The 18,406-nt window shown below is 34.1% G+C and overlaps 1 protein-coding gene across 4 annotated transcripts in view; it reads left to right on the top strand.

Moving 5' to 3' along the window:
- The window catches only part of Dpp10 (dipeptidyl peptidase like 10), a 1,319,241-nt gene that overhangs the window by 1,274,181 nt on the left and 26,654 nt on the right, over positions 1 to 18,406 (top strand). For all 4 annotated transcript variants that reach the window (XM_033757133.1, XM_033757135.1, XM_033757134.1 and 1 more), the window contains exons 18-20: positions 1,711 to 1,809; positions 1,917 to 1,986; positions 18,000 to 18,194. In XM_033757133.1, the coding sequence (XP_033613024.1) occupies positions 1,711 to 1,809; positions 1,917 to 1,986; positions 18,000 to 18,194 (364 nt within the window). The remainder of the gene's footprint in view (positions 1 to 1,710; positions 1,810 to 1,916; positions 1,987 to 17,999; positions 18,195 to 18,406) is intronic.

Raw genomic sequence — 18,406 nt, 5'->3', positions numbered from 1 at the left:
AAATATCATAGAATCTGGAATTTAAAAAGGCAAACATCATACATACTACCAGTGGCCAATAAAAAATAAGGGTCATATGAAGGAAGTAGAAAATGTGATTCATAACTAGGTAAAAGAGAATAAAACAGAAATGACAGAGAAAGCACAGTAAATATAAAGCCCGTTTTATCTCAATTCCAAATCCAGATACAGATATCAGGTTTTCTCATAAATAAATGTATTTATTTATTTCTATCCTTTTATTTTATTAGTACACTTTTTCAGGTTTCCTTAGTAGTAGCAAATCAAATCCAGCAATTTATGAAAAGGATTATGTATTATGACCATATGAAGTTCACTCAGGAAATACATTGTAATATTTAATAAAAAATCATAATTCACCCTATTTCACTGACACCTCAAAATATTTAGGAAAATAGCATTTGATAAATGTGACAAATGGGAATAACACGATAATAAGATTAATCAACAATATAAAAATAGGAAGTGAATTCCTTTACCTGATGAGCGATATCCACAGAAATACTATGAAATTGTGCTTAATGACGATAGATGGAGACTGACTCTTCCCTGGAACCGGGAGTCTCCAGCTTGTCAGCTTTCACTTCTCCATATAGCATTGTGATAGAGAACTAGACCGAAAGGTAAGAGAGATACGTAGTGACACTTTCATTTGCAGAATACATCCTTGTGTAAAATAAAAACAAGCAAACACAATCTATGGAATACACATATGAAAAAATTAGAAAAAAGTGAATTTATCATGGTTAAAAGTACAAATCAATATATAAAATTCAGTCAATTAATAAATTTTGATTAAAAATTAAACATAGTTTTTAATGCTACATAAAATAACTTTAGAAAGTATATAGTATCTGGGAATAAGTCTAAATATATAAATCCTCTAAAATTAAGATGATATAACATGCCTAGGATAAATTAAAGACCCAAAATGAAATTGACCATGAATTTGAAGATTCATTAATTTTAATATGTATAATCTACTCTAATATATCTGTAGATTTAATAAAAATTCTAGAAAGCTATGGATGCTACCTTCATCTGTTGTCAGCTTTTCTTGTTTCACTTTCTACATTTTCTATTATTATTGTCAGTTCATTATGTTTTTCTGAAGTATCTAATATTCTGTGAATCCCTTTCAGTGTATTTTTCACCTTAGATTGTGTACTTTTCATGTATTTCACTTTCTATGGTGTTTGTTTCTAAGAATACCTAACGTTTTTATGGTCTTTTTACCTTATTGAACAACTAATCTGTATTTTAATTGCCGTTTTAATATCTTTATCTGGGAATTTAATTACCTTTGTCATTTCTGTCATTTTTCTGATGACTAAATTTTATTCTTATCCTGAGTTTCTATATTGCTATCTAGACATTTCAGATTTAATCTTATGTGGTAATAGATAATTTTGTTTCCCTTTATGTAGTCTTAAACAGGATAGTTACATATTATAATTTTCATTTTTGAAGTGTGGATGCTAATTCCAATGTATAGGAACAAACGAAATTTTACTAGAAGAGAGAAAGAGAGTTCAGTCTAAATATTTTCATAGTGATTCAGTAAACCGATTGTAAAAATACGAGCAGAATGTCTGCGAAATGCTAAATGCATAAATTTTTGCACTGTCTCCTTGATTCCTGATGAGTGCACAGGAGTGACATATTTATACTACCTTTTTTGGTTTACAGAATATTTTATATTGGAAAGCAATTCTGTGCTGAAGCAAGCTCTTCAGAAGAAGAAGACAGTAAAGTCAGAAATTAAAATCATTCATATTGATGACTATGGTAAAGCTTTATGCATGCTGTGTTATTCAAGAATAACTTTCTCTAAATCTTATAATTTTATGTATAAATGGCTCTGCATCTTTAATATTTTGCTCTTTCTTTAAAAGAACTTCCTTTACAGTTGTCCCTACCCAAAGATTTTCAAGAACGAAACCAGTATGCTCTCCTATTAATAATGTAAGTATTTTATTTGTTTTTTAAATAAAGGGATCTAAAGATTCATAATTATGCTGCATACGACAACACTCTGATGAAATCAACACAAATTTTATGTGTATATTGAACCAGGGCAGTTGCTCGTTGTATGTGTTCTTTAAGGAGTCCGTCACCGAATTAAGTGTAAGGATGTATCCTTTCTGGTGTATCTTCCGTCCCGTAAAGAATTGATCCTCCTTCTAGGAACAGTGATGCCAGTTAGTCTGAGATATGGATATCCGTGGGGCCGTTACTCTCAAGCCTTGTGCTCTTAATTGTTCATGTCACACTGAAGGAACATGCATTTCTACTGGGGAAACAGCTGGCTAGCTTTGTCCTGTCACTTTTTCTTCGTGATTCATGCCAGAGCAAAGCAGCTGCCATGTTCAAAGAAAACTAACTTGAGTTTCTCAGCCCTTGGATTGATTTTGGAAGTGAAGTTATTCACACTTTCTGTGAGGTTCTATCACGACTGTGTAGCATTAGGCACAGAGCCCCTAACAACGAATGTGTGACTAAGTTGATATTGACTTAGTATTGGAGTTCAAAGTCATCATTTGTTTTCTTTATTAAGAACCCAAGTAGACTTTTGGCAACACATTACTTAAAATTGTCCAGAATTGGGCTGAGGATTTAGCTCAGTAGTGCCACTGCCTGCCTCACAAGCGCAAGGTCCCAAGTTCGATCCCTGGTGCAAAAAAGAAAACAAAAATTCCAGAATTCTATTTAGTGCTTTAGCAAAAAACTATAAATGTGGTAATAATGTTATTTCTTGGGATTATTGAGAGAAAAGGATAAATATTCATCCTGAGAATGAGACTGCCAGAGTTCAAAGTCTTGTTTGCCACTTACTAAATTTATGTCCAGGAGCAAATGACATAGCCTCTTGCAAGACTCTGTCTCTTTAACTATAAAATGAGCATTATAATATAAACCATATTTTATGGCTGCTTCATTGGTTTAATGAAATGTAACATATAAAGTCCTTTACACAATGTCTGAGACACATGATTCATATAATTATATAATTGGGGTTATAATTCATTCTTCTAAGAATTAATTGCCCTGCCAGTTCATTATAATAAGCCAAATAAAATGGAAATAATGTAATATTATTCTCTTACTTCAGTGTTTCCTCCTAGCTTTTTTAAAACTTTATTTTTGGTTGGTATATGTTTGTTATACGTACTGCTGTGCCCTTTGTGTGGTGGTGGTACACGTACACGAAACATCTTAATTCCTTTTTTTAGTCCCTTGCCTTGCCCTTCATCCATTGATCCTTTTCCCATTTGAGGAGATCTATTTACCTACTTCCTATTATCTGTCTTTTCCTCTTTTTTATACTTTGGGTTTCTCATATTAGAAAAACCATATGGTTTTCAAGCATTTGTGTCTGATTTATTTCACTTAACATTGTAGTTTCAAGGTACATCTGTGTTCCTAAAAAAGGACTCAAATTTATCTCTTGGTCACACACAGTTTCTCGCTTCCATAACTTTCTCAGAAACTCCTAAGTTATTCTCTTTTCTTTTTTCTTTTATCTCTTCACATTTTTACCTAGTATTCTGCCATGTAGTATATGAGAGAGAGAGAGAGAGAGAGAGAGAGAGAGATTGAGAAAAACATGTAAGACATTAAAATATGACTAATGTGGAATGTGGAAGGAGATCTATTTACCTACTTCCTATTATCTGTCTTTTCCTCTTTTTTATACTTTGGGTTTCTCATATTAGAAAAACCATATGGTTTTCAAGCATTTGTGTCTGATTTATTTCACTTAACATTGTAGTTTCAAGGTACATCTGTGTTCCTAAAAAAGGACTCAAATTTATCTCTTGGTCACACACAGTTTCTCGCTTCCATAACTTTCTCAGAAACTCCTAAGTTATTCTCTTTTCTTTTTTCTTTTATCTCTTCACATTTTTACCTAGTATTCTGCCATGTAGTATATGAGAGAGAGAGAGAGAGAGAGAGAGAGAGAGAGATTGAGAAAAACATGTAAGACATTAAAATATGACTAATGTGGAAAAAGAATTCAAACTAATCTTTTGTTTCACCCATGCCTTCCTTTCAGAAAAAAGATTGTTTTGTTTTGTTTTTCATGGAACTGGGGACTAAAACCAGGTCTTCACACTTGCTAGGCAAGCACTTTATCACTGTACTGCAGGGCCCGCATTGTTCTTTTGATTCACTGAAAAGTACAGTTTCCCAGGGAAAGGTGTCCTTCTGGGCATCCCTCCAGACATGCTGACTTTCTAACTGAAAGGCAAAGGACTGACGGCACTGGGAGGATGATTGGTTTATGTCGTGTCGGGGAGACAGCTGTTCCCTCTCACACACCTACACCTGATGGACACTGGTGAGACGCACCACGGGAAAATAGTCACAGGCTTTTCCATATTTTCTTAGGCATCACATTTATGCTTTGTGTGTTTGGCTTTTAATGCAAAATAGGAAATGTAAGGACTTGCACAGGAAGCCGATTAAAATATTGGTTTCATTAGTAAAGGCTATCTGGATTTATTTTAAAAGCAAGACGTTAAACATGTAGGTTTTAGAGTCAGTTAAAGCTGGGTTCAAATTGGAGATCAAAGATTTACTAGTATATGCCTTAATTTTTCTAAACTTCTATAACCTTTTAAATTGGAGATAATACTTTGATATTATGTAAATAACATATTTTGATGTCTATAATATTTATGAAATACATATATATCCACAGTTTTTGGTAGAACATAAATATTTGCAAATGGTGCTTAACAAATTATCAATATAATAATTATTATTTTAAGTAGCCACCTTTTTTTGTTGTTGTTTTTTGGGTTTTTGAAACAGGGTCTCACTATGTAGTTGATACTGACCTGGAACTCACTGTGTAGCCCAGGCTGGTCTTGATCTCACAGCAATCCTCCTGTCTTAGCCTCCCAATTTGGGATTACAGACCCACATTTTTATATTTAAATTTATGTATATAAGTATTTAATGTGTGATTTAGTATCCATAAAGTTATTTAATATGTGGACATTACAAAAGCATATAAAGTAACGCAGCCAAACCCATACAATTTACTTTGCAACTTCATTAGTGGATGAAAAAAATTTTTAAAAAGTATTTAATTATGTAGAGTTGTTTTTAGATACTATTCTCATGGAATATTAATTTTTTGTTGTTGTTGTTACCGGGGGTCGAACTTGGGTCCTTGTGTTTGTGAGGCAGGCGCTGGAAACATTGAGCTAAAACCCCGGCCTGAATATTAATTTATTTTATTGAACTCCTTCGTTTTCAGAGGCAAATTACAAAGTTTTTTTTGCTAAATATGGCATATTAAAATCAAACAAAAGAATTTTTGTTTTAATTGGTTTTTTTGTTTTGTTTTGTTTTTGTCCCGGGATTGAACTCAGGTCCTTGCATTTGTGAAGTAGGCCACCTAACCGCTGAGCTAAATCCCCGGCCCTTGTTTTAATTTATATTAATAAAGTGATCTGTTTTTTTAATTGCATGATCATCTCTAAAACCTTTATGTATGGCAGCATAGATGGGGTGGAATGGCATAAACAGAGTGTTTTTAAAAATTTAAAATTTTGGGGCCTGGGGATTTAGCTCAGTGGTTCGGTGGCCTGCCTTGCAAGCGCAAGGACCCGAGTTCAATCCCCGGTACCAAAAAAAAAAGAATTTAAAATTTTTTTCAAAATATAAAGGCATATTTTTTCTGTTAAGATTAAACCCCCTTTTGGTGACAAACGGCTATTCCATTCTAATTAGTAATTATAATTTAGTTTTTTTCAGCATGAGAAATTAATACTGAACAATAGAGTGCCTATTACATAACATCTGTGAGAGGTGATGTCTGGGGTCGCTCATTTACTTCCAGTCTGTGTAGTGTAGCTAATTCCTGACAGACTGAGTCCTTTATTCATCTGTAGAGGTGGATTGACAATCAGGAAATGCTTTGCTGAACGCGTGAGTTGGAGACCCATGTAACTGATTGTTTGAAGAAAATATTTGCCTGGAAAAAAGTGGCCTCTGCTGATTTGGAAGCCCTTCTGCCAATTCCTCATTATGGAACTCAGAACTGGTGCTCTGAGGACATCTCTTGGCCATAGGCTCTCACAGTCTTACTGAATTTCATGTTATTAAAAGTACAAGACAGTCTATGGGGACTGAATAGTTTTACCATAGTGGAAAGTCTAAGAGACATTGGCACTACACAAGCATCCTGGTGGCGAGATTTTTCCTGTGAATTCTCTGAAGACAGAATCCTCTTTCCCTGAATGACTGCTCCATTTCTCCCTCCAAATGTTTAATTACAGTACTTTTCACCAGTTGTCTTTCTGTTTAACATTATGATGAATCCTTAATGCTCAGGGTTCTATACTCATCACTAATTCTATGTACTTCCTTATCCATTTCAACACTTACAATGTCAAATTACTCTCTTTTGTATTGTCCCTGTTTCCTACTCATCTGTGTGAAATTTAACACAGTATATATTTACTCTGTTGTTGTTAGGTGCAAGAAGCTGTGTTAATGGGTAGGGGGAGATAAAAGGATTGCAAGCATCCTGAAGTCTGGTATAGAGTTTTGAATTTACTCAGAAAATCTTTCTGTTGCCAGTGTACACAGAGAAACATTCTGAAAACTTACAAATTGTGATTTTTATAATACCCCAAGACTGACAGCATTATCCTTCAGTTACAGATGTGTATTTGATAAGTAAGTAAATTTAGATATAAAATGTCAAGACCACGGTAAAAATGGTAGAAGCAATCCATAAAGTTATCATTATTTTAAAAACATATTTTTGTGAGTCTTTTGAGGATTCTTATCTCTGTGAAGAGAAACAAACATGGGACCTGGATGAGTTGATGAGGAAGAGTTGATAGAGAGACAAGAAGATAGATCCTTTGTTCCCTCTCCTGGATTCCCAGGGAATTTTTGGTTACCATCAAGACATATCTTCCTGAAGCTGTTTTCTGCTCTCTCTAAGCTTATGTATACAGTGTGATCCAAAAGCACAGTATGTATTTAAATAAAAATGTATTAGCATGAGAGACACATTGCTGTACTTCAAGGAACCTTCTCACTTCAAATAGACTTACCCATCTTTCTTGCCACTTTCTGGAGCACTTCTGGAAGTCCCCTTAGGCAAATGTCTTGGACAGCTGTGTGGCTGCCTTGATGTCCTGAATCCACCAAAAGTGATTACTTTTTGTGATCATTTTGACCTTAGGGAAGAGGTAGCAGTAGGACAGTGACAGATCGAGTGACTAAAGTAGATGCGGACACACTCTGATATTTTTCAAGTCTGCTTTTTCATTAGATGCCCTTCTGCAGCATCACTGGATGTATTTTTTTTCACAGTTCATAAAGACTCTGACATAAAGACTCTATGAAGTGTTCATAAAGAACACTTCCAGAACTGCTTAAGACTGTAACTGCACTGAATACTTAAAAAGTACTAATAAACTCAGTGAGAAAAAAAAGAAAGCAGCATGAACAATGGAGTGGGAGCATTTGAGTAGTGGCAAGGTATATTTTACTGTAATACATTTTTAAGTTGGCTATTCACTGTAATTATTGATCTCCTGGTGGATTCCACTCTCCCCAGTGCTTGCCTCTTTTTATAGCTGTAGACTTCTGCTATCAGTCCTCTGAATAGACGTAGAGCTGAATAATTGTATTAACACATTTCCATTTTAATATTTATGAGGATATTTTGTATGCTTTTTAGAGAATTCCTCACTCTCACTAGATTTTGGGTCTAAGGTTTTGAAAGAAAATCGATAATCTAGAAGTGAATATTTAGGGAAATAATTTGTAGACTAGTAAAGGGCATATTCAAGCACCTTAAGAAAATAGCATTTAACATCTTTATTTTTTTCATTCCATATATTAAATAACACACAATTTCAGCAGCTAGCTCTGGCAGTGAGACACTCCAGAAATATGTATTGAGTGATGGATGGTGTTCAGTCACCATTACAATTTTCCCATTAAGCCATTCTAACTAGGGAGAGTTACTACTGCTCATTTTTTATTTGGTGTTCTTATTACTCTTCAGTGTTTTGTACTTCAGAGTCCTGTAAGTTGGTCATCTTCATTGAAATGAGATGTTTTTGAGATGCTTTCTGTACAAACATTGTGTTAAATGGCATGAAATGATTAATTGATCTATTCATAGTGAGAAAATTGTTCTAGTTATTTATATTCATCAGTGAAGATAAACTCATCACTGCTTTTTCAAAACTATCTTTTGATTTCCTTAAACAATGTGAAATATTACTTGATACTGTGATTTGCATCAGTATCATGGAACCACCCTTTCTTGCTTTGAGCTTTGGTACCGTGATGTGTCTTGAGGGTTCACCCTCTTTTTCAAGCCCTGCAACAGTCAAATATGCCTTCGGGATGATTCAGTTCTAATCTTCCACCCTCCTCTTGTCCTGTCTACCTATTACATGCTTTTAATTTCTCTTGGTTTACTACTCCATCCTCTTCCTTCATTGCTTTTCTTCTTTGTCACCAAGAAGAACTTCATGGACTCCGTATCTGAAAATGTAGATCTCACATCCGCCACTCCCTACTCCCCCAAAAAGCAATTTGGTGCTGTAGATAAAAGAAACTAACTAATTGTGGGAAGACCCACAATATGTATCGTTCTGCTGTGTGTGTTGACCAGTACACATTGTACAAGTGACCCTAATCCCTTTGCCCAATTGAAAGAGTTCTATTAATCCTTCAAGATATACTTTCAGATAATTCTATTTTTATCCCTATTATAAACATGTAACAGACGATCCTGGGCTACATAGTGAGTTCCAGGTCAGTCTCAACTACATAGTGAGACCCTGTCTCAAAAAAAAAAAAGCCGGGCCTGGTGGCGCACACCTGTAATCCCAGCACTCAGGAGGCTGAGGCAGGAGGATTGCTGTGAGTTCGAGACCAGCCTGGGCTACATAGTGAGTTCCAGGTCAGTCTCTACATAGTGAGACCCTGTCTCAAAAGTTTAAAAAAATTTAAATAAATAAATACATAAATATGTAAGTATACCAGATAATCATAAATGTTATTCATCTATAGTTTATAGCATTTTTAACCTATCCATGTTTCAGTCTCTTAAATTGTAAAATGTTTTTTGCTACTAATACCTGATTGTTCTTAGCACTAGGGTTATTACTCCTACTCAATTGACCCAACAGAGTAAGGTTAAAAGTTATGTGTTTGTTTGACCACATTTTGTTGATAAGTTGAATTTTAGAATCCAACTAAAGGAGTATTTAAAAGTTAAATATTTTATGACCACAATATATTACTGAAGTTTTCATGATGTCTTACCTAGAGTGAAATGTAGGTTCAGAGTTTGTGATTGGCCATTCTTTTGTATATTAGAAATGTATTTGCAATCCCTGAGACATATCCTATCCCATGTATTGCCTGTCCCAGTATTTCCACAACATTCCCACACAAAACTACTCCTTGAAAACTTGGTAAGCACATATGTTGTGAAAGTGTCCACTTGTATCTTTTTTTGAGATGCATATGCTTTATTCTATTTTCTGCTACAATAGTTCCATATTTTTAAAAGCATGTAGGATATTTTGTGTTATCGTGAACAAGATCTGTATAAAAGATTTACTTTATAGTAATATATACCTAAAAATGGAGATAGATTCTCTTGCCTTTGATCTGTTTATCAAATATGCTAATATTCCATTTAACTGTGAATGATTTAGGGGTGACTCTCTCAAATGTAAGAGAATCAATTAAATGCTGCTGTAGCTTAGTAGTTCCCAGCAAATAAAAGAAAAAAATCTCCCAACCCTTTTTCCTTTTACTCCCTCACACACTCCATTAGAAATTATCTCAGATAGAAATTGGCCAAAGGACAAGAATTAATGTAGTAAGACTTTGATGCCAAAGATGATTAGAAGATTGGTGCTTCCACCCATTTTTATTGCAGTTTCTGTCTGAGCGATGTCCCTGAGGCACTTTTCTATTGGATTTATTCTGATATTTTCCTGTGCTGTCTAAGCTGTTTATTCTGAAGTTAATTTTGTGTGGATAATACTAACAGTCCATTTTTGAGTTTTAGAGCTGGCTCATTAATATCCATGCTGTTCAGCGTTTCAACCTGTGTACTGATAAGCTTTCATATTTTGGCTTCTGGTTACAATACAGATAACTTGACACACAGAACTGGACTGTGCTTTCACTGCTGTCATGATAGTCATGCAATTTCTGCATCTTACTGAGGATATCATCTCTGGCTTCTATTCTGGAGAAATAGCAAGCTGGCGTCAGATTCTCTTTAAGACAAAGAGTAGTTCCTTTACAAAAAATTGATTATGGCTCGAGAAAGCCTAATCTATTAAAAACAGGAGAAAAGGCCAGGGATTTACCTTAGTGGTGCCATTGCCTGCCTTGCAAGTGCAAGGTCCTGAGTTCCATCTCTGGTAATACCAAAAAAGAAAAAGGAAAAAAAAATAGGAGAAGAGGGGAGAAGTAGAAAGATGGGGAAGATGAAAAAGTTTTATATATGCGAAGTACCTTTCGAAATAATGAATGTCACAAAATAGTAACATATTAAATACAGTATATATTGTCAGAAAAATATTTGATAGCCTTGATAAAGAAATACTCAATGAATTTTTCTTGGTCAGCAGAAGTCAAAGACAATGATATTAAGTGGCCACAAAATGTAATGAAAGTTTACCAACATAAGAATTGATAAGCACAAACAAAAGAATTTGAAAAGCAGGCTAAAGTTGAGGTATTTGTAAATGAATAAATGCATCTTGAGACCATAATATTAAGTGAAAAAAAATCAGACACAGAGCTTAAATATCATATACTTTTTCTTATATGAGAAACCGAAAATATAAAAAGCAGCATAAAAGACAGATAACATGAAATAAGGAAGTCTTTTTCAGATGGGAAGGAGAAAAATAGAGGAAGAGAAGCAGAGGAGAAGGAGAGGGGATGAAAAAAAGAATTTAGAAAAATGGAAATAGAGCAAATGGGAAGGGAACCAAGAGAGAAAAGGATCAGGAAGCAATATGGGGAAAAAAAATTAAGATGTATGTGCAATCCTGAATTCCCCACAATAAATGTAATCATTGTGGACTGCAAGCAGGTACTCATAAAAAGAAAACAAATGGAAATAAAATCAAGCTGAAACTGAGTTTAGCAGAACTCTGAATGTTAGCAATACAGATAGGAATTGAAAGCGCTAATCCAATTCTCAAGAAGCTTGTAAAATACTTTGAGCATTTGAGTGATAGAATCACAGAGGTGCCCAGCATTCACTCACGTGATAGTATGCTGAACATTGTACAGTGGGTGAAGAGGAATACTGTTTCTTTTCATGAACATGAACACGATGTTATTGTTAAATACCTAGAGTCAAGAATGACTTGGATGTAACACATAAAGGAGTTTTTACATCATATATATTTCTGCAAGAATACATTTGCTGACCAAAGTTTACTTTTCCGGGAGTCAGACAGAGACGGGAAGAGCTAGAGTAGAGATAGATAGATAGATAGATAGATAGATAGATAGATAGATAGAAAGAAAGAAAGAAAGAAAGAATATCACATCACTTAGTCACTGGCATGTAAATACTCATTTAATTATTGTCATATCTCTAGGTATTCAGACTTAGGAAAGTTATCTACCTATGGGCCGTGGGCCTGGGCTTGGTTGAGTTTTGTTCATCTGTACCCACTTCCACAGTGACACCCTTACCTCTTTATACATGTCATATTATTAATGCAGGGAATTTTTCTTAAATGTTTAGCAGTAGACAAGGCCTCTGAACACAGGTATTTGAATATAAGCATCTAGAGATGGACATTATTTTATAGTTTAATTAACTAGCATAATATGTATGGGTAGCTTAATACCTAGCGTAATTAACTAGCATAATATGTTGATTCATCACAGTCATCACAAGAACAGCATTTCAGCAACTAGAGAACTAGGTACCTAGGTGAGCAGACTCACTTGCACAAACGTTTTTCTGATTATGACCAAAAGGAATAAGCAGCTAGTCAAAGATTACATTGTAAGAACTGCATGTCAGGGGTTGGAAGATTATATTAACAGTATTTCTCACATAAGATGAGAATGTGAATTACAAAGTTATTTGATAATAACTTAATCATTAAATGATGAATGAAATATATGAAAAAATTCATTCTGCCATACTTCATAGAATTTAATCATAGTAAACTCTTAAATTTAAGCACAATATAAAGGTAAATAAGACAATTTTTCCAAAAGCCCTTTGGCCAGTGTATGTGCAATATGTATGTATACTTGAAAAAAAAATATATATGTACAATAATTCCTTCGCCTTTAGACCTTTATACCTGACTAAATTGCAACTAAATAATTTATTATAAAACTCAAAAATTTTGGAATTAAATCAGGACAAATAGTATATAAGTACCAGTCTATGTAAAACATAAGCTATTGTATCATAAATTCTAGGATGAAATGGACTTTCTCCTGAAGAACAAAATTAGAAACATGGACGATTGATTTTCCTTACAAATTTAAAGCTTTATGTCTCTTTAAAGAACCAGCCTCCCCATACAAATTTCTGTTCTTTATCCTTTCTTTTACACCTTGTTGTTGTTCATTTTAGTATCTCAATGATTCTTCCTTGACAGGACGCTCATACTGTTGAACCAACCTATTCTAGGGCTAAAAACCGCCAAGAAGTGAGATGATTATGCACAGTTCCCTTTACATCTCTTGCTTCCACTGCCCTACTCTGTGCAACCCAGATAAACAGCTTAGAATAAAGCAGGTTTAAAATTAGGTAGGTAAGAGTTCTGCCCTTAAGCATTTTTACTTCCAATCAACTATAATATTCATTTAGTTTGCTGCCTGTAGTAGGAAGCAGACAAGTTCAAGTTCTTATTGCCATGAGCCTTCCCCTCCCTCACACAGGTGGCATTGCTTTGTCGTAATTCCAACAATTTTTTAAGTCCCCATACTCAATCTCAAAATGTATTCCTCTTTTGTACATTAATTTTATTGGTACATTTTAGGTATACAGTATGATGACATTCATCTTTGGGAATTTGTACTTTGACATAATACATATTGATTCTTACTTTTTCCCCATTCCCCACCCTCCCTTCAACCCCTCCCACCGTCCCTATTTACAAAGACTTTTTTTCCATTTTTTCCTTTTCTCATATTTATTCCTTTTTCTTCTTTCCTTTCCCCTATTCCTCCCACATCTCCTTCCTCTTTTCACCTTTTCTTCTTATTTCACATTATCTATTATATATTTTGATCCTTATTTACATTTTCAGTTTCTCATACCAAAGAAACTATTCAATATTTTCAAGTGTCCTATTTATTTCACTTAAGAGTATCACCTCAATGTGCATGCATTTAGCATGTCTCTAATTTCTCGTTCTTTATGGCTGGGTAGTACTCCATTTTATTTTAAAAAACACACACACATTTTCTTTATCCAGTCTCCGGTTGATGGACAACTGGGCTGTTTGCAAATTTTAGCTATTACAAGCTGTGCCACTAAGAACACGTGTGCACATATAGCACTGGAGTATAGTACTTTTAATTCTTTTGAGAAGATATCCAGCAGGGGAATAGCTGGGTCACATGGACCTCTAATCCTAGTTCTTTGAAGTACTCCATACTGATTTCCACAGTGACTACTCTCCCACCAACACAGGAGAAGGGTTCCTTTTTTCCCCACAGCCCCATCAGCGTTTGTTACTGGTTGACTTCATGATAGCAGCCATTCCTTCTGGGGTGAGGTGGAATCTCAGTGTTGTTTTCCTTTGCATCTCTCAACTAGTGATCTTGAGCATTTTTTTTCTTATGTTTATTTGCTATTTCTATGTATTTGTCTGAGATATGTCTATTCAGTTCAGATGCCCATTTTGGGGTTGGATCTTTAAATTTGGAAGGTCTGATGTTTTTTTAAGTTCTTTATATATTCTAGATAGTAGGCCTTTGTTTGAGGAAGACCTGGTAAAATTTTATTTCTAAGTTGTGGGTTGTCTCCACACCCTGACAGTGGTTTCTTTTGCTGTGCAGAGGCTCTTTAATAACAAGAGATCCCACCTGTCTATTCTTTGTGTTGGTTCATGTGCAACTGAGATTCGGTTCATGAAATCTATTCTTATGCCAATGTCTTCAAGAGTTCTACCTAACCTCTCTTCCAGCCAATTTAGTGTTTCTGCTTTAATATTTAGATCTTGAAGCCATTTTGATTTTAGTTTAGTGCGTGGTGAGAGGTATAGGTCTAGTTTTAATCTTTGGCGAGTTGAAACCCAGTTTTTCCAGCTATCTTTCCTTCAGTGAGGGTGTTTAGATCCTTTATTGAAGATGAGGCAGTTGTTTCTGGAGTTGTTTCTACATTTTCTAATTGCTTCCAGTGTCAAAATGTAGTTCTTAATGGATCTCCAGAGATTTCTTAGACATAGAGAAAAAAGCAAAGTATTATAGAAAGAGAACGAGAAAGATACTTAGGGAAGAAAGTGGAATTCAGTGGAGCTCCCGTGATTGTGCGTGACCAATATAAGCATGACTTGCAGTACCCACTTTTTATATAGGGATTGAATTAATAATTAGATCATTTCCTGTGTCAGCCCTACAATAAAATGTCATACTATTCTTACCTCCCTGAATACTATTTGCTTGGCTTTATTTACAAAACAAGTCCAGTATCTTTTTTCTTAACATTTTATGCAATCCATCACTATTATATCCCTGCAATTACCTGGATAGTTTGTTACAATGGCAAAGCTTAGCATCAAAATTCATCTTCTTTTAAACTTACCTTAAAATAACTAGGCCTATATCATCATCAAAACTGAAAGAACACCACACTAAATAAAGAAATCTGTTCAAATTCTTTGGCACATAGTATATTGATACCACTTTGAATTCTAATGTTAAAATCTTAGAAATACAAGGTTGGATTTAAAAATGGCGACTTAGGGAAGAGAATATAAATTTCATTTTTGTCTCTATGTTAAAAGAATAAGTGAGATTGAAGGTTTGTGTTTTTAAAAATTTGTATTAATTTACTAATTGTCATTTTGACACATTTATATTGCATTTTAAAATAATTTACAATATAATTATGATTTTATACTATAGGTGCATTTTATAATAATTTATATTGAATTTTATAATAATTTACCTGCCATAAAATGTCTGACTTATACACATTTTAGATAAGCTAAAAGCTCCCAAAATATCTATGAATATTAGATCATACGTAAATTTGAGAGTAGTATCTTCCAGTTTAAATAAACAGTTTACATTACCTTAGCTGTGCTGACAGAATTGAAAGGACAGTCCTACCTTAAAAGCTAACACTCTGCTAATCATTTTATAGGTCCTATTGATTATAATTTTTATAGTCCTGTAAGTCTTCTGATGCCATTAATCCAATTAGAAAGTGGAGTCCTTCTGACATAACTCATGAAACATAAAAAATGTTTTATCTTAAGATATTGACCAGTTTGATTTTTGCACAATTAGCAGAAATCATTTATATAGCCCTCCATTTCACTCTGAACTGTAAAGAAATATGCTTAGCCTAAGCTTAATATAAAACAGTAAAAAGTATTTAATGTTCTGTAAATGTAGTAGTTAATTTTTGCTCACTATATTACATTATTTTCAACTATACTATGCCACTTAATGTTTACCAAAATATTCTCAGAGGATACAGTTTACCATTTTGCCATTATTACTGATAAATAACCTGAGTTTAAGAGCTTCACTTTCTTGCCTATCTTCAGAATAAAGATAATACTCAAACTTTGGTACTCTTACAGTTTAGTATTAAAGGGTGTAGTTATTCTTGGGTCTTTGTCCTCTATTCATCATTATATTTGCAGTGAATTCCCAAGGCTCAAAGTACAGTATCTTTATATAAACCCAAGTCTTTTAAAGGCTTTTCATTTTAAGCTCCATTCTCAGAAAGTGTTAGTTCAACAAGCACTGGCCATGTCCTACATGTCCCAGAAACTCCAGGAGCACAGTGATTTATGGTTGTTTTCAAGTGTTAGACAAGCAATATCATGAGGGACTGAAAATAAAACAGACTTCATTCTTAATGAAGCAATTAACATTCTAGCTTAGAGCACGTGGATGTGTACAGTATCTAAGTCCCAATTTTCTCATCAAGAGGTAAGATCAAGAAAAATTTTAAAATAATAATAAAATGTAGAAATTCCAAGGCTAAGGTTGCAAGCCGTGAACAGGCAGATCTAGAATACATAAAGATCATTGTTAAGTGTTAGAAATGGGGAAGACTGAAAGGGAGTTGTGGTTAAGTAGCTTCCAAGCATAGTTTATTTAAAACAAATATAATAAGCCCTTAACAGACAACCTTGTCTTCCAAAGGATAATTGAATTTTGGTTGTATAGAGTAAAAGAGATAATTAATCTTAAATGCTTGGACCACAGAAGAATTTCTATTAGATGGATATGACTCCTTTAGTTAAATACTTCTGACTGGGTATTTTATTTTAAACTAGAGAAATTTATTTTCTCCCCAAAGTTCTGGAGGATGGAATCTAAGACCGGGGTGCTAGCAGGCTTCAGGTTTCCTCTGAAGCCTGTCTTTGTCTTGCATATGGTTACACTCTTGCCACCCACTTGCGTAAAAGTTCTTTATACATGTGCATTTCTGAGGTCTCTTATGTGTACAAATTTCAACTTCTTGCCAGGACAGCTGCCAGATTTGATTAGGACTCACTCTAATAGATTCATTTTATCTTCCTTACCTGTTTAAAAGCCCCCTCTCCAAATATAATCAGGTTCTGATATATTGAGTGTCAGGGGCTCATCATATAAAGTTTAGGGGAACATAGTTCTGCCCCTGACGTCATTCAGTAACTTTTAATTGCTCAAGCATTTTCTACATTGCCTACTTTCTCCTTAGCCTATCTTTCGAGGTCTGTATAAATTCTATTATCATTTATGTTTGCACATGGGTCATTTATTTTTGGAAATTTTGTAACCTGAAGGCTTCGTAACGAGGACTAGTTTGTACATTGTGCTTCTAGATAAACATCTTCATAAACTTGAAGGCAGGAGTCTCTGGTTTCTGTATCTTGAAGAGGTAGGGATTTCTGAGCTGCCATTTCACTGGCAATAGAAAGCTTCTCCGAATTGAGTGTTCTACTACTCTATGAATTTATTGCATGGACCATGATCTATTTGAGCTATATTAACTTTGTACCTAGAGTATATGTGATTTTGAATCTACTATTCTAAGCCTTTCTATATTCTAGTAAGGCATTTTAACGGGACATTTTAAATTGCTCCACCTTTTTTCCTTTTAGTGAGAAAGTTCATGTTTTATAATTTATATCTAGCTTTTAAATTTTTCAATCGTATGTGTCTTTGCCTCCATTCTGTCAACTATACTGATCAGATAGAATTTTTCTCACTATTTCCCAAGTTCTGAATGTGAATTAAAATATGAGGGAAAATATCCTAAGGAGATATTAATACAGTATTTCTTTTTGTGTCCAACATTCTTTAGAGTTGTACATTTCTGTTAAATTTTTACTGAGTTTCCACATTTGAAATTGCTTTCCATAAGGCCCTTCAGTGCTTATTAACCAACTACAAGACACTTCTCAAATACACGTGAGAAGTCTAAATTAGACCTATCAACTTAACTATTATTCTTTAGAAATGTCTACAAAATGTGTCATGTATTGTTATTTCTCCCCTTTGGAAAAGAGTTAAACTGAATTATCTTGTGTAGTTTTAAAACATATTTTTATTTTGTTTAGAGAACTTCTCATTTAAAAATCTTACAAAAGACTATGATATTTTATGTCTAATTATAAAGAATTTTTAAAAGTTGTAAAGCCAATATAGGCCTTTCTGTAACATTTGCTAAGAAGTATGAAATCTTAAGCCTGTACCAGTTTGTCAGTTGTTCTTGTTTTGATCCATTGCATTGGCATTTGCAGGGATGAAGAACCAGGAGGCCAACTGGTTACAGAGAAGTTCCATATTGACTGGGATTCTGTCCTTGTCGACATGGATAATGTCATTGTAGCAAGATTTGATGGCAGAGGAAGTGGATTCCAGGGCCTTAAAATTTTACAGGAAATTCACCGAAGGTTAGGTTCAGTAGAAGTAAAGGATCAAATAGCAGCTGTGAAGTAAGTGGGTACATATTTTTCTATTGTCTGTTTTCTATAATGATAGAATCTAGGTATATAACTTATACTACTAAGTGACTCCAAGGTTGCTATTTTGGTGACTGGGCAATTTTCTAATATAAGTATATGGTTCTATTGCATCTTTTCAAATATGTGTCAAACTTACAATAAATGAATGATCATATTCCCCTTTTGAAATAATTATTTTAGAT

Source organism: Fukomys damarensis, unplaced genomic scaffold, assembly GCF_012274545.1.
Source record: "Fukomys damarensis isolate Sample0158 unplaced genomic scaffold, DMR_v1.0_HiC HiC_scaffold_29, whole genome shotgun sequence".
Taxonomy (NCBI): Eukaryota; Metazoa; Chordata; class Mammalia; order Rodentia; family Bathyergidae; genus Fukomys; species Fukomys damarensis.
Note: the sequence above shows the minus strand (reverse complement) of the source record. Positions and strands in the feature narration are given on the sequence as shown.